This window comes from Carassius gibelio, chromosome B25 (assembly GCF_023724105.1).
Source record: "Carassius gibelio isolate Cgi1373 ecotype wild population from Czech Republic chromosome B25, carGib1.2-hapl.c, whole genome shotgun sequence".
NCBI classification, from domain to species: Eukaryota; Metazoa; Chordata; class Actinopteri; order Cypriniformes; family Cyprinidae; genus Carassius; species Carassius gibelio.
Genome location: NC_068420.1, coordinates 15,010,920 through 15,034,117, shown reverse-complemented (window position 1 = coordinate 15,034,117; position 23,198 = coordinate 15,010,920). Strand labels below are relative to the sequence as shown.

The window sequence follows — 23,198 nt, the reverse complement described above, 5'->3', positions numbered from 1 at the left end:
AATTAGACTTTAATTTGAAAACTATGGCTATTTCATAAATGACTTGTTTACACCGGTGTGTTTAAACCGGTTCTACTGATTCACTGGAAAGAATCGCCAATCTGACATCACCGCTGCGCTCAACAGGTGGCGCGCGATTGACAACTTAAGCGCGTGCGCTCCTTCAGTCTCAGTTCAACAGCGCGACTTGCGCGAGAGACGCGCTCTAACCCGCCAGTATGCTACAAATATCAGCGGAATACCGTAAAATAAGTGTTATTTCTTAAAATAAAAGGTAAGACAACCCACATTTTCTCATTCATTGAAAGCGCCAAAGCTACTACTTCTAGTAGTTCATTGTGTCTTGTTAAACTTGTGATCAAAGACATAGGAAGAGATGTTATGGTGTGAATGTTTCTCATGATTATTATGTTGCGCTTAGTTATAGAATACAACAAACTACAGTAGACGATAGTGTGTTTTCTTTCACCTGTAAGATACATGTTCATCATGATATTATCAATATAGTTTACATTCCTTACTTATATGACAATGAAACCGTAAATCAGTATCCTATATGATGAAACAGCAGTCTCAATTTCACCGGATAATTCTCATGACGTTGAACCCTTATTTTCTCCTATATAGAAAGTCATTTGACCTCTTTTAATGACTTGATACATCCGTTTTATCCCTAATAAGACTCTTTTAGTCTGGTGCCTTCATACCTTACATCACCAGTAAGCAAAACTGTATATATTGTGATATTCTCACATTGTCTTATACAATATGTCCAAGTGAGAAAGATGAGTTGCATGCTCTTACACCTTCTTGGAAGTGAAGGAATGTAGTGCAGCATGCTGAAACAAGTGCTTATGTGAGTGCCTGTGACTTTCAGAGCTGCAGAACTTCCCTAAGCCTGCGTGTTCCTCAAGGGACACCGTAAGACAGAGTTGACCCACTGTCTCCTGTTTACCGAGACACAATCATCATCAATGGGGACATTAGGAATGGCTGTGTTCAATCAACAAAAAGTGGAGGATTTCTATGATATTGGTGAAGAACTTGGAAGGTGAGTGATATGATGGGTTGCATGAGGAGGTTTTGTTATTGCTTCCAGCTTTTGTGGGTTGTTGACTGTCCGGTAAGTTATATGGACCATCCCCAGAGGGTATTTATGTTTGGAAACAAAAATGTTTTACCTGACAGCTGACAAGCTTTTAAGATTTTTCATGTCATTGGATAATAACAAAATGCATGCAAGGTTTTATATCAAAACAGTTAGTAAGGAAAATTCAACCTGTAATGAAAATTCATGTTGTTTCAAATTCTCCCGCAGAACATAAAATACGATATTTTGAAGAATGTTTATAGAGTTTTTGTTCATACACTCCTAAAAATAAGGTTTTAAATTAGCATCTGGTTCCATGAAGAACCTTTAACATTTTTTTTTAGATTTTTTAAATGTTCTTATCACTAAAAAAGTGGTCGTTTTAGGAACCGTTCACTGAAAGGTTGTATGAGGAACCAAAGATGGTTCTTCTAAGGCATCGCTGAAAAAAACCTATCGAGGGTTTTGAACACCAGATCTGCTTTTATTTTGTGGACAAGCAAAACAGGGAATTTTTCAATCGCTTGAACATATCATATTGTTCCAATAATCTTAAAAAGGACTTATTAGTTGTGAAATATTGGAAGGATCTGGAGTACACTGAACAAAAATGTGAGGACCCCCCACCCTCTTTTCCCTTGGCTCCGGTTCTCATTCTTGAGTCATATGTTGTTCTCTCTGACAAAGCACACTCCTCTTTAAAGCTGCCACAAGCCTAACACTTACTAATGCACAAAAAACTATTATAATAACAGCAATTCTACCATTTCAGCAGAAGGAAGTTGCAAATCCATCCAGACAGGAAGTGCTAAACTGTGTGAACATTCAGGAAAGGTGTAGTCTTACACCCAGGTTAATGCCATGTCTCTCCCCTTGTTATAGGTTGCAGGTGAAAGTCACCCTTTGGCGTTTATCTGTCATATAAAAACTTGAATATGTACAAGAAAGGCCATAAAACTGTTTTCAGGGAAGCTTGGAAAAACGTCATCCTGTAATTAGGACAAGTTGTTGCTTTTTGTCATGGACACCTCCTAATTGAGGTACTATTGGCTACGGCGGAAAGACAGATGTTGGTTATTGTTTGCAATATGTAACAGAATCGGCCATCTGCCTGGATGGCTTTGTGTCCCACTCAAAGGCACAGTTTCTATGACACACCCTGGATTAGATGAGAGACCTGACCTCCCTTGCAGGACTGTGAGGACAGGACTGATAGCACCGCTGTACGTTCAGTTACTTTATATTAATAAAGGACCAGCTTTGTTTGTTCAAACTAGAATTTAAAGCCACATTTTCGGAAGAACTCAACACTTTCTAAACCGAGTTTGAAGTTAGCATGTTGCTAAGCTAACAATACAGTACTGTAATAATCCTAAATAGCACAAATACTGGGTAAAATGTTCAACAAAAAAAAGCGTTCTGTAAGTGATTTCAATGATGTGGTGTGGACGTCTCATAGACTATATATAGTTATCATTTTATTTATTGTCCTTTGTAAACAGGACTTAAAGGGATACCCCAAATTAAAAAAAAAATTTCCCCTTAAGTCATCTTAGGTGCTTAAAATGACTTTTAATATTTCAGATCAATACAATCCGAGTTATAATAAAAATGTTCTGGCTCTTCCAAGCTTTATTATGGCAGTGAATGGGTTTTGAGTTTTTGAATTCAAAAAAAGTGCATCTATCCATCATATCCATCACGTGCTCCACACAGCTATGGGGGGTTAATAAATGCCTTCCCTATTGGAAAAAAAACAGCATATGCCAGTTTGGCATGTTTTGAAGCATGGTTTTAGCTAGTTTAAGCTGGTCATGTGCTGTTCCTAAGGAACAACAGTAGCTCTTGCTGAGGACCATTTCATAACCAGCTTATAACCAGCTCAAACCAGCTGCCATGCTTCAAAACATCAAAGCTTGGAAGAGCCGGGACATTTTTTAACATAGCTCCAACTGTATTCATCTGAAAGAAGAAAGTTGTATACAACTAGGATGGCTTGAGGGTGAGTAAATTATGGGGTAATTTCCATTTTTGGGTGAACTATCCCTTTAAGTCAAAAGGTCCAATCACTAATTCTCTGTCAGGTTCTTGTCTCCAGAAATTGCTTGGTTTCCTGCTTCAGTGTAAGTCTGTCGAATTACAAATTTTGATTGATAAAATAGGCGAAACAAGACAATTTTAACAATCAAAATGTGAAACTTGACAACAGGCCATCTCATCATACCCCATTTTGGCAATATTAAAGTTAGACTGAATCCAAAATGGTGGAGAAAGTAGGAAACGTATCGATAATATATGTATATTTCATTGGGTTTTTTTAAAAGTGTGTTTTTGTTTTAAATATTTTTGGCTGCCTTGTTTCCCCCCCCCCAATATTTATTTTAGATATTTTTTGAGTATAGTGTTGTTAGCTTAGCAACATGCTAAGCTTCTGTGTATAGCTTTTTTTGTGTCTTGAGTTGATGCCTTGTTTGTGGTTCTGAGCATGCTGTCTTGGAAGGCAGTTGCCTGTGTATGCAGTAGACATCATTAAAAGCTCACTCGGGTTTAGAGCACAGATTTATTGTTAGGTTTAACATACTTGGTATGCAGATATGAGCCAATAGTAACTGTTACTACAGAGAACATACAGTACAATAAACCTCATTTTGCTGACACTGCCAGAGCACAAAGTACAAAAGCTAAAGGTTGTTAGCTTAGCTTTGTGTGTTAAAAGCAATCCTGTCCTCCGCAAACTCAATAAGCCTAGAAGTTAATGTTCTTTTGATAACGTTTTGGTTTTCTTTTTTCCAAACGATGGCTACGTCTCCACAGACATGTCATGGAGTAATAGATGCGTTTGAGGTGGAAATGCTCACGCACATTGACACGTATCTTGCGTGTGAAAGAGGAAATAGCTCATATGTGGTTTCACAGAGCTGTGTGTGATGATCTGTAACACATTAGCAGCTGCAAACGTATCTATCAGAAAAGGACAACAAGAGAGAGAGAGAGAGAGAATGAAGGAAAGATGAAGACACTTAAACGCAAAGAATTGTTCACACTCAAAAACTCCCACCAGCGTTCATGTTCCGTGTGGGAGATTTGGGGACTGGCTGTCACACCACGGCATGAATCACCTGCTTCAAAGGTTGACAGTGTGGGACAAATGAGACCCTTTTATGCAACCACTTTGTTCCCTGGAGGTGGGGGCTTGTTGGTGACAGGAGCTTTATTCAGAGATGATTGGAATCTCTATAATGGACTGATGACAGTGTACAAGTTGGCTATATTTGTCAAAGTTATTGTACATGTTTGTTACAGGAAGATATGTTGATGTAAATCCAAAATTTTTGTAAAGATGGCTTGGAAATCATTTTTATTCAGTAAATGTCACAAATAATTACAAAGATAAGCACAAAGAAATGGCAAGAGTATTATAGAATATCTAATATAGAATAAAAACTGAAATAGTATGTTCTTGTACTTGTACTGTAGTATGCTCCAATAATCTTTGTTTAATTGACAACTTTCAAAAATAATGTTTACATGCTTTTGATAGTTGACATTATAAACCATTTTATACATAAAACATGTATTGAGAATATATTCAAAATATGACCAGCCTTGAGTGCTTTATGTATTTATTTATTTTCAATTATTTAAAATAATTCAAAAGAATACAATTGAAAATGATTCTTATTTTAGACATTTTATTTCAAAATTCATTTTGAAATGAATTTTCGTCCAAACTGGCGAGTAAATGCGGATGTTTGACAACGGCTAATGGAACAAAATGTTATTAAAATTAAAATGAGTTCTGTCATGACAACTCTTGGAGGGATTAGCATGGTAATGTACATGACAATGTTGATGTGTTTGGTGTTGGCGGAATACATCTGCTATGCTTCTGCTGCTGCTGTGGGACCTGCTACTGCCAATACATCCACAACATGCTGCTGTGAGCATGTAAGAAATACTGCTGCTGCAAATATAACATACATGAAATAACTCCCTATAGCATACATGAATCACCTCATAGCAGATCTATACAGGTGGAGCTGGGGAAGGTGGAGTGTTTCTGAAGCAGGCTGCAAACTGCTACAGCAAGCACTAATCATATATCTGAATGTTGAGCAGTGAGCTCATTGGCTACCGTTACAGGCTGAACCAATTAGCTGTGCCATGTGATAATGATGTTATAGTTCAGACTGAGTTAGACCTATCGGACTGCTCCATCTAGAGTTTCATGCCAGAACTCTGTATTTGGTTTTTGTATGTTTGGTAGTTCTGAATCAGAACCAGTTCTCAGTTTTCAATTATAGCATCATTGCTATTGCTATATCATGTATTTTAGGCCATAGTTGTGCAACCACCCATAACTTCAAAAAAAATAGTACAAACCCCTGCAGTGTTTAGTAGGGCTAAAAACTAGGGCTGTTATTTTAACACATTAACTTAATTAGTTATGAAAAATAACACAATTAACTGTTGACTGTTGACAAATATTATCAAAGAGTATATGAAGGGACTTCAATATTATGCAGTGCAACAACTCCATAAATGCAGTTATGCACAAAAATTCAAGATATTTGGGCAAAAAAAAATGCCCAGTTTGTGTCATATTTATATCACATGATATTCAATATCACACTAGCAGCGAGAGCAATCACAAAAGTGCTGTTTGTCCCGAATGTGATTATTTTATACAACAATTCAGTAGATATTGCAGTTGATATTGTGTTATATTTTAAACACAATATTGTCTGTTTTTGATTTTGTCAACAAAAATATTGCCTGTAAACACACAGGAGAATTGTTGTGCGTCTTCGAGTAACAAAGCGGTGTTTAGTTTGTGAACGAATCCACGTTTTTAACGAATCGAGTGAATCAATGATCAACTGAGCCATTTACTTAATTCCTGAATGAATCAGCCATTTGACCGAATTGAATGAATAAATTAATAAATGACTCATAAAGACACTTAAAGCCACCTGCTGGCAGTTTTAGTTTCTTTTTTTTTAACAAAGCTGTTTTGGTTACCAATGACATCCACTGCATGAACAGAAAAAAGGAGAAAAGGAGATGTTTCTCAAATTATCTCCTTTTATGTTCCATAGTTTATGTTAGCCCATTGTTTCCTAAACGTGTAATACATTTTATGTTGAATTAAATAAAATGAATAGAATTAAATGTAATGAATTAGAGTAAAACATTTAATTGACTGATTTTTTTTATTTTTTTTCACTGCTGTGAGGTTTTCCGTGCACGAGAAACAGGACATGTTTCAACATGTGACTTCCTTTTTTTTTGACAGCTGCAAATAAAACAAACATGTTTCAGTCTTTGTACTTCAAATTTCCATGTTTATATTAATGTGTTATTTGCCATCTTTTTTGTAATTATCATTATTATAATTTTTTTTTATTTATTATTATTATTTTATTTTTTTTTGTATTTTGTGAATAAGTCACATTGATCCGATTGTACATCTGTCCTGCACATCAGATTAAGTATGGCGTCTAAAGGTCTGTAAGATCCAGTCAGTATATATTGTACAGATATGTCACAGATACCAGTTCCAGTTAGTGTGTTAGTTGACAGGTAAGACAGAGCTCTTATGTAACACATTATATATAGTGACCCTGTTACATTGCTCAGCTGTGCTTTTGAGTCAGCGGGCTTTGGCAAATCTGTCTCTTCCATGAGCAAATATATTTGGCTAAAACATTACGCTTTTATAGATCTGACATGTGTGTGGCTCAGACAGATGATGCCGGATAGCCCTTCATAATCAGCATTTAAAAACTTTCAGTTCAGCTTTTTTAAGAGAAAAAAAGCAACTTATGCCATCTTCCCCTTCACTTGAGGTTAAGCAATAGGAGGAAGTGATGAAAGCCACAGAAGATGAGAGAATTAGTGCATTTTTTAGCGTTGATGTGTTTGTGTATGTTTTGACAGGACTCAGTCTTGATGCAATGTGAGAGATGCTATTTTATAAATATATGTACTGCATGTGCATTTTTTTTAAGAGATTGTGCAAATCATCCCCATAGCAACAGACTACGCACAGCTGTTGGTTTTTAAGAGGTTTGTTGTGTTTTTTTTTTTTTTTTTAACAGCTCGCCATATGTTTCTGGTCTGTATCTTTATTGGCTGTTTGCTTATCTGTGAGTCATCATATACTCTATATACAGGGCTGTCGTCATGGGGACAACCATGAGGACACATAATGTCAATGAAATCTGTTGTTCCAGGCCCCCAATAATTTGATTAGAATAATAATGGAGAATCATTGCAAACTTTTCTGCCATGTCAGAGTGAAAGTAACTTTATGAGTCATAAAGTGAACACAACGATGACTAATACTATAAGTAATCAGCCCGCACATTTGATAACACACTAGTCAAGACATTTTTGACTCATATTTCAGCAAATCATGTAAGAAGAGACAGCTGCCGGTGGACTTTAGTCAGAGTGGACGTCATATATAATTTAAAGTGAGCAGGAAAAAAAGGCTGTAAAGGACAAAAGTACAATGCATTCAATATGTCATACTGAGACTTGATGAAAGATTGGAAACTTTTTTTACTTTTTTGAGTGGCAAAAAAAATGCTTTATGATTATTTTAATGATACATATGACCTTTAGACATTATAACCTATGCAAATGCATCACCTGCCAATTAACTGTCCAATATTTGGCAGAAGTGGCATGTGTTGTTTGTGAATTTTGACTAAAATAAGGTTTTTTTATTATTATTATTTTATTAATTTTTTATTATAAGTTTGTGTTTTAACTCATTTACTATAATTTAATTGTATTATGTATACACTACTGTTCAAAAGGTGTTAGAAATGCTCAACAAGGCTCAATTTATTTGGTTAAAAATTTCAGTAAAAACAGGAATATTGTGAAATATTTATTACAATTTAAAATAACCATTTCTATGTTAATATATTCTCAAATGTAATTTATTCCTGTGATGCAAACTGAATTATGAATATCCTCACACCAGTCTTTAATGTCACATGATCCATCAGTATCTAAACTGTTGCAATGTTCAAATGTATAAATAATGTTTGCAGAAACTGGTCTTGCCTGTGTTTAATGAACTAATGTTTTTATTTGCATTAAATATTTTCTACTAGTCCATTCCCATTAAAACGTTCTGATTTAATATTTTCAAGAATCCATTTCTTTCAAAGCTCAAGGCCAGATATGTAAGTGTCTGTCTGCTGAAGTCAACAACAGGTGCTATTGATCCCCACAATGAGCTGATCCAGGGGTATCTGGGTAAAGTTAGCTATTTTAAGCATCCTGTTGTAGTCCTCACAGTCATAGGCAGAGCGTGTGTAAGGCTGGGCAAGGCTTAGCATTCCCCTAGCCAAGGGTCTAGAATTTAAGGAGTGTCAATTGCGGCATTAAATTTATCTGCTAATGATGCATCAAATTGTGCGTTTTTACATTGTTGCACATTATATCCAATCACAAGTGATTCTGTTGAGCTTATAAATGCAATGACCATTCAGAGGAGTTCAGATGAGTCATAGCTGATTCTGCAACACCGAGTTGTGTTCAATGCACAAAGGCTGACTGAATTTTACGCTCTCGCAAATTCTCTCATCGTACACAACAAAGTGGAAATGTACATACGATATAACTAAGATATTAACTTTATATTTTAGGCAGCTTCATTGATTATAACGGGAGTTTTTGTGCTTGCTTAAACTCACGGTAGACTGGTCATGTTCTTTGATAATGTAAATGTTCTTTGCTTGCGTTGTTTGAATAACTGTGGAAATGAAAGCATTGTAATTTGGAACTTGTTAAATAAAAACAATGTTTTTATTAGATTATTATCACGTTATAAACAAATTTATTCATATTAAAACTATTTTGAGACATATGACACCCATATCTGGTATTTATGTAAAAAAAGTAATTGGACATAAAGTATAAATTGTGCGATAGAGTAAAAACTGTGAGATAGAAAGTCACAATTTCCTTGTTTTATTTTTATTCAGTGGGTAGGCCTACTGTAAATGCTTGCCTAAAGACTGGGTTATGATGTGCGTGTTAATAGGATTACACTGACATTAGGCAAATTTTTGCCTTACCCTGGAGTTGGTTCACCCTCCGCTTATTCTCACAGTGCAATAATAGCAATTCTTTGTACATGTCAACAAATTTATATTAATAAACAAAAAGTTATTTTTAGCAAACGAGTTGGAGGGATGGTGAACTTACAAAACATCGACGCACATTCCTCGCATTCTTTCCCCCACTGCTGTTTTGCCCAATACTGTCCAAACAAGATGCTTTAATGAAGCTTCTGTTAATGTTTTATTCACAAAAAATCATCTGTCCAAAGTGCTGAAAAGCAAGTATTCGGCAGCTGTGAATTGAAGGAGTTGAAAAGCTGTTATAATAGATTGAGTGGGAGGAATGACAGTGTGTGTTCAGTTTGAGAGGAACTCACTGGCAGGATTTCACAGTAATGACATCCATAATGCAATGTTTTATTGTTTTTACACAAAATGGAAACTTCCGGTCCTGAAAACTGATTGGTCAATGAAATATGCATATGTTCCATTGCGATGGAAATAAAAACACACACTCTGTTGTTTTAAACTCGCTATTAAAATGAGACCTAGCCCAGATAAAGAATGCATTAACATCTGTTCCATCCTGTTGTCAGGCCAAAGGACATGCTTTTTCATATATGCACATATGGACACAATGAAACTCAGTGTCATAATATCCCCTCTGGACCTGCATTTGAATATTGGACTGGCGCCGTTTAGTCAAGCGCACGGCCAGTAAGGCCCTCCGGCTAATAACCAGCAGCTGTTGGGAGTGGAAATCCACTGAGACCTCCAGCCGTCAGAAACACAAGCGGGCTTAGAACAGAGACTAGTGGCACGCCTGCAATGGGCTGCCTCTGTCCTCCCTCAGATTGTCTGTAAATCACACCTCTGACAAAGCATATAATACAGCTTTAAAACAAACCTTCTTGAAGGCATTTGAATGTAAGATCAGTTTGCAACAACCAGATTTAATTGTTTTTTTATAATCTCTTGAAAAGCTGCATAAAACAGCTGGAATATTTCTGGTTTGATCAGATTTTTTGAGGTGTAAACCTTATTCTGAATATCCATGTAATTTAAGTAAACTGTGTATGTCCAAGCAAACAAATTTGGAACATTACAGCTCATGTCAAGATGTACAATAATAATTAATCACAATAGATATTAATAGAAAAGATAGAAAATAGAAAATCATATGCTTTGAGTAAATTGCTAAGTATATGATTTGCTTCACACACATGTTGCCTGCACCGTCATGTGTTGTGAATTAAAATAACATTATTGTGACCTGTGGAGGTGAAATATGCCACTAATGTGATAAGTGAAAAGAAAACTTGAGAAGCTGAGTTGTTGTGGTCTAGGCTTGTGTTCTCCTGTGGATCTGGAAGAGACCGGGCCGTCCCTCCGGCTACACATTCCAGTCCAGTTCTGTTTTGGTTTACCGTGCCTTTGCACTGTGTGTATGTGTATGGGGGAAAACCTTTCATTATGTAGGCCCCTCTGAGCTCTCGGTGGACAACCTGACCCTTTTTTCCAGGCGGTGACCTAGCAGTGTTTGGCGTCCTCGTATCTCTGTGGGTTATGGGTTTTAAAACAAACATAGTTATCGATGCGGCCAATAGTCCCTACTGATTTAGCAATCAAACATTTTCAGTTGTACTTGCCAAAGGCACTGAACTGTAATGCAATTCTTCTCTTGATTTTATTGCATTATGTGAACAGAAAACCACATTAGACACAGTGAGAAAAATGTTCTCTGGAGTGAAATAAAAGTTGTTGTTTTTTAAATCAGTGTTTCTTCACAACTCTCTGTCTTTATTATGTCTGTGTTTTTGCAATAAAACAAACAGAAATGTCAGGCAAACTGCCCCTGGCCTCGAGGCCGTGTGTCTTCTGAAATAAAAAAAAAGTACAATCAAGTTTGTGGAAAAAGAAGGAAAACATTTTTTAAATAAAATTTTGTTGCATTATGATAATGAGAATTATAGGGAAATGTGCTTATATGTGCCATAGTATATATATTTCTTGGATTTATTTATATATATTTATATTTATGTATAATATAAATATTAATGTAAATATATCTTAAATATGTATGTGTGTGTATTTATATATACATATAAAAATAAACAATTCACACAATAACAATATTTTGGATGTGATTAATAGATTTGATGGCCCTAATCAATATAATATAATTTATGGTATATAATAAACAACAGAATAAATACATACATATATATTTCTTTTCATTTATTGCTCTGTAGCACTGCACATCATCACAAAAAAAAAAAACACTAGCGGCTAGAAGAGGAAAGGGTGGCACAGACACATACACAGCTCTCAGTGGGGCTTCATGTGAAACACAGGGAAAAAACTGGCTGCAATCATGGTCTAATCATCTGCTCGCTGTGCATAATCCACACAGCCTATTTTCACAGTGCATTCAGAACTCGATGCATGAACAAGAACAGCAGGCGACAAACAGAACAGAACTCGTCATATTTTTATATACTTCAGATGTGAGATCAAAGAAAGGGGAACAGGAACACATGAAATGTTTAACATAACATTTAATAAGTGACATAAGACTAAAGCACAGTCATCCATTTCCGAAGTCTACTCTGGTCTGCTAGAAGATATTCTTACAATGTTTAGAAACCTTGCTAAACATCCCGTGCATTTCACAGTGAAGGCATCATCCCTCATTTTTCTCCCCCCACTCATCTGTGACGGTACAGCACTAGAGGAGTTTATAGAGGACTGTTTTTTTCTGGTCACAGCTGATAATGAGCCGGGCCAAATGCACATCCGCAGACGTGAGTGAGGCATGATGTCAAGAGCAGGTCGCTTAGTCAGATTACATGCAGTCCGTCTAGATCTGTGGTCTTGTTAGACTCATAGTCGGATATTGTCGTGACTCAGAGACACTTCCTAAATCTGTTGACTTCATGTGCTGCCTATCTATGTGCATCGGGAATGCATTTCTGTATTAAGACAAATAAAGGAGTTTCAACTTAAAATGCACTGACAAACCCTTTGTTATATTTAGAAGTAAATGTTGTTTTTGTTGCTGTACTTTTAAGATTTTGTTTCTATATGTACATGATCTTTGTTGTGATTGACCAAGTTGCTGAATAATGAGAGGACCATTATATAATACTACAGGGAAGTGTGTGGTCACTATTTTTATTTTATTTTTTATAATAAATGAATACCTAGTCATTCAATGTGAGCTTATTTCCACCAAGAATGTATTACATTGAATACTGTACACAGAATTGTGAGGGGGTATCACAATTATTTGCAATTTAATTGCATTAAATTAACCAAAAATGTCAGTGAAGACGTTTATAATATTAAGAGGTTAAAAAGATTTAGATTTCAAATACACTTCTTTTAAACCTTCTATTTATCAAAAAAGAAAATAAAAAAAATAAAAAAAATTATTACTGTTTACATTTTTATTTTTTTATATGGATAATAATCAAATCAGCATATTAAAATGATTTATTAAGGATCATGTGACACTAAAGACAGGGGTAATGATACTGAAAATTCAGCTTTGCATCACAGGCATAAAATGCATGTATGAAATATATTAAAATAGAAAACAGTTAATGTAATAATATTTCACAATATTCTGGTTTTGTATTGTGTTTTTGATCAATAAATGCAGCCTTGATGAGGATATTCTCAATCTTTTGAATGGTAGTGCCTGCGCTTTGGCTTTCAGAGGTTTTAAAATGACATATTATATTGTTTTAGCAGCAGTTTGATTTAGCTTTTAAAGTTTTAGTTCACTGAAAATGCATGTTAACAAGTCTGTCATTGTACTAAATGATAATATGGTTGCTAATCCAAGATCATGGCGATTTATTTATAGAATGAATAAAGGATAGATTATCTGTGATTGGTTGGAATACATCTACAGTACTTGATCAAATGAACACTTTTTATTTTTAGCAATTAGGTTTTTCCTTTTGTATGACCCCCTTTAAAACCTCTTAAACATGCATCAGTATCTGTGCATCCCTACTTTAATGTATCCTTTCTACCCACTGTCTACACAAACCAACAAATAACATGAGCAGCTTGTGTCGAGAGATATTGTTTGAAATGTTCAAAGCTTGTGCGAGGAAGCAAAAGCGTCTTTGACACAGAAGCGGTGGGTGGGTGGCATTCCTCTTCTCTGTCTCTCTCCTCTCTCTGAGAGCGTTTTCCTCCCACACTGTGACCCCAGTTGGCGCGCGCTTCCCTGCGGCAGGATTTCCTCTCAGGCTCTCGCTATGCAAGAAACCCAGATTCTATAGGGAGCTCGAGTACAAACCATCCTTGTAGACATATTTCAGAAGTAAAGATCCAACACATAATTGATTGTTCAGTTCAACAGCGCAAACCCAATGGGTTTCGCAGGCTAAAAGCAAAGCTATGCCAAGTTACTAAATACTGAATATGCATTGATATGTGAATGTGGGCGTTCATATATTAATGTACTTGTGATGTTAGTTGCATGTACCCTTGATAAATAGAGTGTCTGTAATTAAACTGCAACATGTGGTGATTCATGTTGCACACGATGCAGCTTATAGAGCTAAACAGAGCGTATAGAGACATACTTAGACTGACACGATTTGGCTCCATTTAAGTATTTTCTCGTTTCTAATGTTACTGCCGGTTGGTGCTGAAGAATTTTAAGCATTTCTGTTTACATTTTAAGGAAATTAAGCATCTAATGCTTTTAAAGAAACTATGTCTCAGTGGCATCTGGTCAACTTGTTTGCTGAAGAAGCGCACTCTCTGGGTTTGCTTTTTAAAAGGCATATAAAACATATAATGCATATAAAACAGCTTTTTAACCTTGTCTTGAGACTATTACCAATAAATCAACAATATATAATGTTTAATTGTGTATGTGTGTGTGTATATATATATATATATATATATAAATATATATATATTATAGATACATATTAATATTAGTATTAATGCACTAATTGCTTCAAGTACCATCATTTATAAAATAAAAATGTATAAATAAAATCTACAAATGAATAAATGCTTTTTCGTTACTTTTTACTTTGTTACTTTAATTATTTGTTTTGTTGCCTATATATATATATATATATATATATATATATATATATATATATTGTTGAATTCATACCTTTACTCACTGTTACTTTTGATCCATTTATTGAAGCTTAAAACCTTGCATTTTAATAATTTTTGGGACTATTAACAATAAACCAGTATTAGAATTTTTTTGTATTTTTATATCAACATGCTATTTATAAAAAAAAAAACAAGTCACATCAAAATCAGATATATGCATTTTTAAACATTTTTAATATTTATTGTAGTCATTTTGAATCAGTGGCAAGTTTTGCTATTGAAATTTTCAAATGGAAATATATATAAATATATATATATATATATATATATATATAGAGAGAGAGAGAGAGAGAGAGAGAGAGAGAGAGAGAGAGAGAGAGAGAGAGAGAGAGAAATTTGCACCGGTTTGATCCATTTAAAAGTCACTATCTTTTCACTTATTCATTCATATATCAGCCAGTCATAGTGATGTTGAGGCACTACCTTCCTTCACAATTCATGCATTTACATCACATTTAAAGATCTTAATGAGTTCAAGGGGAAAAAGGAACCACTGGCTTCTACTGAAAAATTTTTTGCTATGGTCTATGGTTTGAATGTTTTATTCTTGTGAAGTCGATTATTTTCTTAACCAAATTTGTTGAAACTAGAAAATGCTTTAATCCCCTGGAATAATTTAACCCTAAAAAACTGACAGATAAAATGTCTATTTTTCTGCTGCGATTAATATTAAATGTGATTACTCAGATCCTTCATCATCTGGCTTGTTAGACAGAAGAACTGAATGTATTGTTGTGTCTGTCTCTCTTTTACTCAGTGGACAGTTTGCTATCGTGAAGCGCTGTAAAGAGAAGAGTACGGGTGTGGAATATGCTGCAAAGTTCATAAAGAAGCGGCAGAGTCGCGCGAGCCGGAGAGGCGTTCGGCGAGAGGAGATCGAGAGAGAGGTGGACATCCTACAGGAGCTCCAGCATCCCAACATCATCACGTTGCATGACGTTTACGAGAACCGCACTGACATGGTGCTCATCCTGGAGCTGTGAGTGAGAACACGTCCTCCCACACAGTTTGTGAGAGCTACAATTACCCACTCACACAGCTGTCCTCACTCTATAGGGGCCATATCCTGAACCTTTTCATCTGCTTCCTAAGCCAAATTCAAGGCTTAATGTAAAAATATATATATATAATTTAACACTCACTATTTTAACTTAACTATTTTAAGCTGCAAGCCATACATACAGCACCGGACATGACAGGTTTTCCAAAACAAGTACTTTAAAGGAATTTCTTAGCTTATTGCCATTATTTGGGCAGCCAACAACAGCACAGATTAAACCTCTGCACATTTTTACATTTAGTTATATTGAAAAAGATTCAAGTCGATCTTTTTTCACCTGTTTTAACATGAATTTCTATGAAGACCTGCCATAGCTGTCGGGTAATATGGTGGATAACAGTGCCGGCACATCATATACGCGTTCTGATTGGTCAGATCGTCTGTCAATCAAGCTCCTTGCGAACGCTCAGTTGCAATTCAGAATTTTTTTCTTGCATTTGTGTGTTTGTCTCGTAATTCTGACTTTTTTCTCGCAATTCTGAGAAATATATTTAGATACAAAGAAAATATATAAACTCAGAATTGTGACTATTTTTACTCAAAGTTGCGAGGTATAAAATTGTCAGTCATAATGCCAAAATGGTGATATAAATTGCGAGTTAAAAAGCCATAATTGCAGGATATAAACTCGCAATTCTCAGAAATAAAGTCAGAATTGCATTTCTGGATTTTATTTTACTTACATTTGTGAGTTTATGTCTCGCAATCCTGACTTTTTTTTCTCGCAGTTGCAAGTTTATATCCTGTATAATTGTGAGTTATATGGTCTAATTAAAAAAAAAAAAAAAATTTGCTCACAATTTTGCCATTTTCTTTCAACTGTTAGTTTATATCTAACAATTCTGGATTCATAACTTGTAATTGCAAGAAAAAAGTCAGAAGTGTGAGATATCAATTTGCAATTGTGAGTAAAAAGTCAGAATTTGGAGATAAAAAGTTGCAATTACCTATTAATTTTTTATTCAGTGGCTGAAACAAGCTTCCATATATCTCTGACCCTTAGAACTAGAAAAGCCTCTCCAGTTTCTCTAATATTTCTTAATGTACAGTGAATGAAAAATCCATCAAAATATTAGCTGAACTTGAAGGCCGTTTTCAGAAATGTGATAGGAAATCCATTAAAACTATAACAAACTAGGTTGTACATACAAATCAAAGCGAGCTACTGCTTTATTTCAAGTGCGCGTCCTCAAATGACTGCTCTTTAGTTGACTAATGCCTGCCGCCCTCGTCCAACAGCTCTTACTCACTGCTCTTTGAACCAGTAGTTCTCTCCCTCAGTCTCTTAAGACTTACTCGTAAGAAGCCTTACCATCTAGTCCTGAACTATAACAGCTGTTTCAGCTACCATTAAACATAACAAACATCGGATTCGCTGGATCAGGTTTATTAGAGGACAAAAGAAATGGCTGCGGTGCAGTATGCATCCCAGTTCACATAGTCTCCATCCTAAATAGCATGTGGCATCAGGATTGGTGTGTCCCAAATCATTGCACATTAAACATTATGCCAAAGATGGCATACTGGATTTCCATACTTGTATGGCTAATATTACTCATGTCTCCCTAATATTACTCTGTGTAATGGGAGCAGTTGAAACCTCCACGGCCTGTGTGTTTGTCATTCTCTGAATGTGTAGGGGAACCTGTAGTAAATGTCAGCTCTCTAGAGTTGCTGGGAGGCCCGGATCAGGTTCACCATGACTGTAATGTGTGCATGGGAGCGTAGAAGCTCATTAAGAGCTAACTGTGGCCTGAATCCGGTCAGAACTGTGACTGAATGGACTGTCTGTGACTGTCAGCTGCTCTGCATTTTGAGTGATCTTTCTGGATCAAATACTCAGGCTTCAAAACGGATACATAGTGTACTTGTTCAGCTTGTTGTTGATCTGTTATTGTGCTGTAATGTCTGTGAGCGTACGGGAAAGAGATTTCTGCAGGGCTCTGATAAAGTGGTTTGATGTTAATGATAAAAAAGAGCTGTACTAAGCCAATTTAAGAGCTGCTGTGGTTAAATGTCACAGAGGAAGTTTACTAGCCTCATTTTATTGAGATGAACATCTCTGTATGTGTGAGATAAACTGGGTGCAATGGATACACTCTTTCTCTCTCTCTCTCTTTTCTTTTTTTATATACATCACATACATAATTAAATTACAATATACAATATGATATCCAATTATTGAAAAAAAGAAGCCACAGCGATGGATGGGTGAATGGATGGATAAAATAATAATGACATAAATAAAAAGTCAATAAGTATTTACAAAAATAAATATGAATTAAGTGCATTTTATATACATACACTGATAAATATGTAAATAAATGTTTTTCAAACAAAACATATTTTAAGCTATTTTTTATGCTTTGAATTTTTTTACTTATCTTTATTAGGAAAATACATAATTTAATACAATACAGTATCCAATTATATATATATATATATATATATATATATATATATATATATATAGTGAAAATGTCACCGGGAAAAATAAATCAATATGAAGCAGCTAAATTAATATTAATCAGATAAATGAGTAAGTAAATGTTAATTCGATAAATATTAATTAGATAAGTATTTGTTTATTTATCAACTATTTTTTTTTAAGAAATGTAATGCTTTATTATATCATCCGAGTCCGACACAGCAAATTAAAAAGTCAGCTTCTTAAATTTACTGCATGTCTGCATCTTTGAATATGTCTTTTGGTTTGCATATTAGACAGGTAAACCACTTCTAACCAATGGAAATGTCATTTTTCAGTGTTTCAGGAGGCGAGCTCTTCGACTTCCTGGCTCAGAAGGAGTCGCTGAGTGAAGAGGAAGCCACAGAATTCATCAAACAGATCCTCAGCGGAGTTCAGTATCTGCACTCCAAGAAAATTGCACATTTTGACCTGAAGGTACAAAACAAGTTTTGTCCACGCCTGTCTAAGTGATCCGGAGTCGGTCGTATGGCTTCCTATAAATGGCTTGGTTGTGGAGGCGAGAAACAGCTATAATAGTCGCCATGGCAACAGTTTAGCTCTTCCTCGAGCAGAGGTGAATTGGCCTTTTCTGAAGAACAATCGGGTCTGTTGCGTGGCAACACCTGAAACTTTGCATGACAAAATAGCTATTCACTTTTCTAAGACCTGCCATTGTACTGGTTCTTGGGAATGCATACATGACCCTGTTTCTGTCAACCGTCTGGAAATTCCTTCCTTTCACTCTTTTCAGCTCATAAACAGCTTCCTCTCCTAATGACAGCTCTAACTAATCACCGTGCTGAACACCGTCCCATCATGGGCTGAGATCGTACGTGTGTTTGCACCCCAGCTCCATGTTTTTCGTCCCGGCTGGCCCGGGTCCAGACACTCTAACACAAGGCTATCAGCGGCACATGATGAGACATGTCACCCACGCTGTTCTCTGCCATAATCTCCATCCTGTTTTTATAAGGGCTGCGTCTCCATAGTCGCCAGCACACGCATGAGCTCTACAACGACAGCCAGAGACACTAAAAAGATAGTACTTCAGCTAACAACTTCTCTTGCTCTAGTTAGCACATGCTAACTGCTATGTAAACAAAACGTACTATGCTGAAATAATTTGTAGTGTATTAGTCAGGACATAACAGTGACTTAATTGAAGTATATCACTGCATATTTGCTTAGCATGAAGGCCTTTTTACACAAATACGAATGTTCGGCACCACTGCATTTACATGCTAACTGCTATGTAAACAAAAACAGCTGTTCATTCAAATGAATGCGTTTATCTTACTGAATATTCATCTTCATCTGTGAATAGGCTCACTCAATGTTATTACCCAGATAGCAGTACATCTGCAAGATGTCTGTTAAAGATTGCTTGATCTGGAAAGCATCTGCTGAGTACAAACATCTGACAGACGTCTTTAAGATGCCAGTTTTACATACATTTCTAAATCATGAAAATATTAAACACATCTCTGTCTGATATCTGAAATGTATTACACTTAAAATATTTTTAGCAGAAGTAAATGCAGACGTCAAATTGACATCCCTGTGAAGTACGTGTGCTATCAGGGTACTTTCATAACTATATTTTGCTTACTTGAATTATCATTCCTAAAAATAGCTAATTTAGCTAACAAAGCTTTAGAAAGTGGCCAGTGGCTAATTAGGCAACTGGATATTAGCGTAGCATAACTCTCTTGCTAAAAACATATGCTAACTGTTATTTTAACAAAACTTGTCATTCTATGCTTACAAAAGAGTTGTTAATAAAAAGTAATTTTAGCTAACAGCTAAATTCAGTGATTTAGGAAGTAGCCAGTAAATAGGTCACTAACATAGGCCTATATAGTTTTCTCGCCTCTCTTTTCACATTGATTAGGAAGTAAATCTTTACTTGTACATCCTAGACATGGCACAATTCCTACTGGAACATTCCTCTTCCACACTTGAAGTCAGCTGGATGCCTCTTTTCACCTCTTGAGTATGTAGAGGCATTAATATGGGAACATAACAGGTGTTGAGTCCCACGCAACGTCCCTCAGAATTACATGAAACCTTCAGCCACTTCATCAGCATTCAAACTGCTGATGTGGAGGTCAACGTTGATTAGCCAGACACACATATGACAAGCAGCATTTGCTGCGATGGGCTTGAAAATAGAAAGCTTGTATGCACAATACAAAAATGGTCTGCAAGGCTATAATGTGTTTTGTGAACTCAAAAGATATTTCAATTTCAGTTTTTCTCCTAATTTAGTCAAGTGTTTTCCACTTGATTGTAGAATTTAGATTTTTTTTAAACTATAGACCATGTAAATATATAATATACAACAAACAATATCAAATTATAAAAATATCTAACATTCATTGGTAAAATTAAATTACATTACATTTTAAATTAAATATCAGGCAAATAATTGGAAATATGAATCTGATAAACAAGTAAATATATATGAAATTAACAGTTCCACATAATCATTTGAAATGATTAACCAAGCATTAAACAGATATTGGAATAAACAAGAATTGTGAATAATTAATTGCCAGTTCAATACTGTCACACAGTGACACTCATATTGCCAATGGAAATGTAAATTGCTCAGGGTTTTAATGTGAAATTTATTTGGTTTTCAGCCTGAAAATATCATGCTGCTGGATAACAATATCCAACGTCCGCGGATTAAACTTATCGACTTTGGTTTGGCGCATAGGATCAAGGACGGAGTGGAGTTCAAAAACATATTTGGGACTCCAGAATTTGTTGGTAAGTTCGACAGTCCATGATGTTAAATGCAAAGTAAGTGTCAGATGCTGAAAATCTCTACCATCTTTGGACATCGCACATGGTTGTTTTGAATGAAATGTAGCTGATGCTTGTAACCTGGTTTATTTTCAGCTCCAGAGATAGTCAACTATGAGCAGCTGGGATTAGAGGCGGACATGTGGTGAGAACTCTTAAGCTCATCACGCTTTGTACTTTACATGTAGCAAGCGTCAATACTCGACAATGACTTAACCATGTGCTCTCTTCCGCCCCTCTGTTTCCTCCAGGAGCATCGGAGTCATCACATACATCCTGTGAGTGTGAATGGAGGAAGGTGGATGCCTTCTTCTTTGACAGGACATCCAGACATTCATAGACATTCCACAGAATGATGGATAGATTCCGCTGAGTTCCATACACAGGTCACATGCTGAACAAATGTTCTGATGAAGCACACTGGTGAATAATGAATGAGAGGTTCTTATAATGGGACACAATAACACCCATAATGCTACACCCATTGCCAAAGTGAATATATTCAGGATTCTTTTAGTATTCCTAATAATGTTCTTTTCCACAAAGGGTGTAGCATTATTTTTTATTAATGAGAGGAAAATCTTATCACACCCAGGATACTCAGCATATTCTCAGTTTGTAGGGCGTTTTTGTTTAGATTAATAAATCTGACAATAATTTTGTAGAATTGAGTTGATTTTCTCTCTTAACTTGTTCATTTGAATATACATCACCTAAATTTAATTAAAGTAGTATAAAAAATATCCAATCATAAAATATTTTAAAATGCCTTGTAATGCAGTAGTTAATTGAATAGTTTACAGATGCAATAGTCCTTAAAGGTAAAGGTAAATAAATTTAGCAATAAACCATAATGAATAATAAGTGACAGATTGAGCCTTGGGCTGTCAGACAGCGGCACCCATATTGTTACACCCATTGCCAGTATGACCATAATTATGGAACTTAACAGTTGTCTGATACATGAACTACGGGAGCACGTGTTTGGATTCCACTGTCGGATCAGTTTCAGGAATCAATGAACAGGAATTTCCAATGTGCTTCTACATAGTTGAAGTATTTGTCTTTCTGTGTCAGGTTAAGTGGGGCATCGCCGTTCCTGGGCGACTCCAAGCAGGAGACTCTTGCAAACATCTCAGCAGTGAACTTTGAATTTGATGAGGAGTTCTTCGGCAGCACTAGTGAACTGGCCAAAAGCTTCATCAGACAGCTGCTGGTGAAAGATACGAGGTGAGAGGTCAAACCTGGGTTCAGTCGCGAGAAACAGCAGTGAAGAATTAGAACAATTTCCAGTTGTAGTTTTCTTGTGAACACATACACAAAACAACAGGACTCTGTCACTGGCCTTTTTAATTGCATACACTATTGGGCAGGTATGAGCATGCAGTTTAATATGTTAAATAATGTCTCCGACCAGTTCTGTATATGTCATGTTCTACGATGACGTCTCACAGATCAAGTGTTTATTAAGGCATGCGTAGACTTGCTACGTATATGTCTAAAAGAAGTCTCTACCTTACATTTCTCTCAATTTTCTTTGTCTTTTTATGTTTAAAGTTATTTTGCATTTACCTTGCTTTGTGTCGGTTTTCTTTGCAGAAAGAGGCTTAAGATACAAGACGCACTCAACCACCCCTGGATTAAGGTAACCACTTGGATTAAGTTGGAAATGTGCACAGCTGAAAACATGTTTATGTGACTTTTTTTGAAGTGAATGCTTCTTATTGCCATTGTAACATAACACAAGTGTTGACCTTTACTCTGCTGGTTTGTAAAGAATGACTGACCTCGGGTTTTACACTCATCAAGACACATATCGCAGCTGTAATATCACATACGCCTCTCTCTACTATACATGAAATATACAATTATAGGCAGAGTTCATCCAAAAGGTGAAAAATTGTTGTCATTTACTCACCCTCATCATGGGTTTTAAACTTGTATAACTTTTTTTATTTCTTGTGTCCCTGCTGATAAAACCAGCATATGCTGGTTAGGTGTGTTTTAAAGCATGGAAGCTGGTTTGAGGTGGTTATATCTGGTTATAAGCTGTTTTACAGCTGGTCCTGAGCAGGAGCTAGTTGCTTAGGACCAGTTTAGGACCAGCTGAAACCAGCTCATAACAAGCTTATAACCAGCTCATGGCCAGCTTAAACCAACTCATGACCAACTAAGGACAAGCTTAAGCCAGCTGCCATGCTTCAAACCCCTATTTTTTTCAACAGGGGTGGAACACAGATGAAGATATTTAAGAAGTGTTTTAATTTTGTCCATACAGTGGGGGTCAATGTTGTCTTGGACCCTTTTAACTTTTATTTAATAGGAAAAAGACAGTTGACACATACTCAAAAAGACTTAAAAATTCCTAAAAATGACACAGGGGTGAATAAATGATGCCATACATATCATTCTTGGGTGAACTGACAAATCCAAATAGCAAATCCTGGTATTACCTTGTTGGCCAACTACTAGATGCATGTTTGCATGTAAATCAGGGAAGCAATCGCATGTTCGACGACTGAA

General features: G+C 35.8%; 1 protein-coding gene across 3 annotated transcripts in view; it reads left to right on the top strand.

Moving 5' to 3' along the window:
• Window positions 1-111: 111 nt before the first annotated feature.
• Window positions 112-23,198, top strand: part of dapk2b (death-associated protein kinase 2b) — a 29,749-nt gene continuing 6,662 nt past the window's right edge. For 2 of the 3 annotated variants that reach the window (XR_008183498.1, XM_052597554.1), the window contains exons 1-9: window positions 113-274; window positions 878-1,051; window positions 15,092-15,313; window positions 18,161-18,299; window positions 20,510-20,639; window positions 20,772-20,820; window positions 20,927-20,953; window positions 21,753-21,905; window positions 22,275-22,320. Coding sequence is in view for 2 of the 3 variants with exons in the window: in XM_052597554.1 (XP_052453514.1) it covers window positions 975-1,051; window positions 15,092-15,313; window positions 18,161-18,299; window positions 20,510-20,639; window positions 20,772-20,820; window positions 20,927-20,953; window positions 21,753-21,905; window positions 22,275-22,320 (843 nt within the window). In the remaining variant the exon portion in view is untranslated. Of the gene's footprint in view, window positions 275-877; window positions 1,052-15,091; window positions 15,314-18,160; window positions 18,300-20,509; window positions 20,640-20,771; window positions 20,821-20,926; window positions 20,954-21,752; window positions 21,906-22,274; window positions 22,321-23,198 lie in introns of all 3 variants that reach the window. The other variant, XM_052597553.1, reaches the window with a different exon arrangement.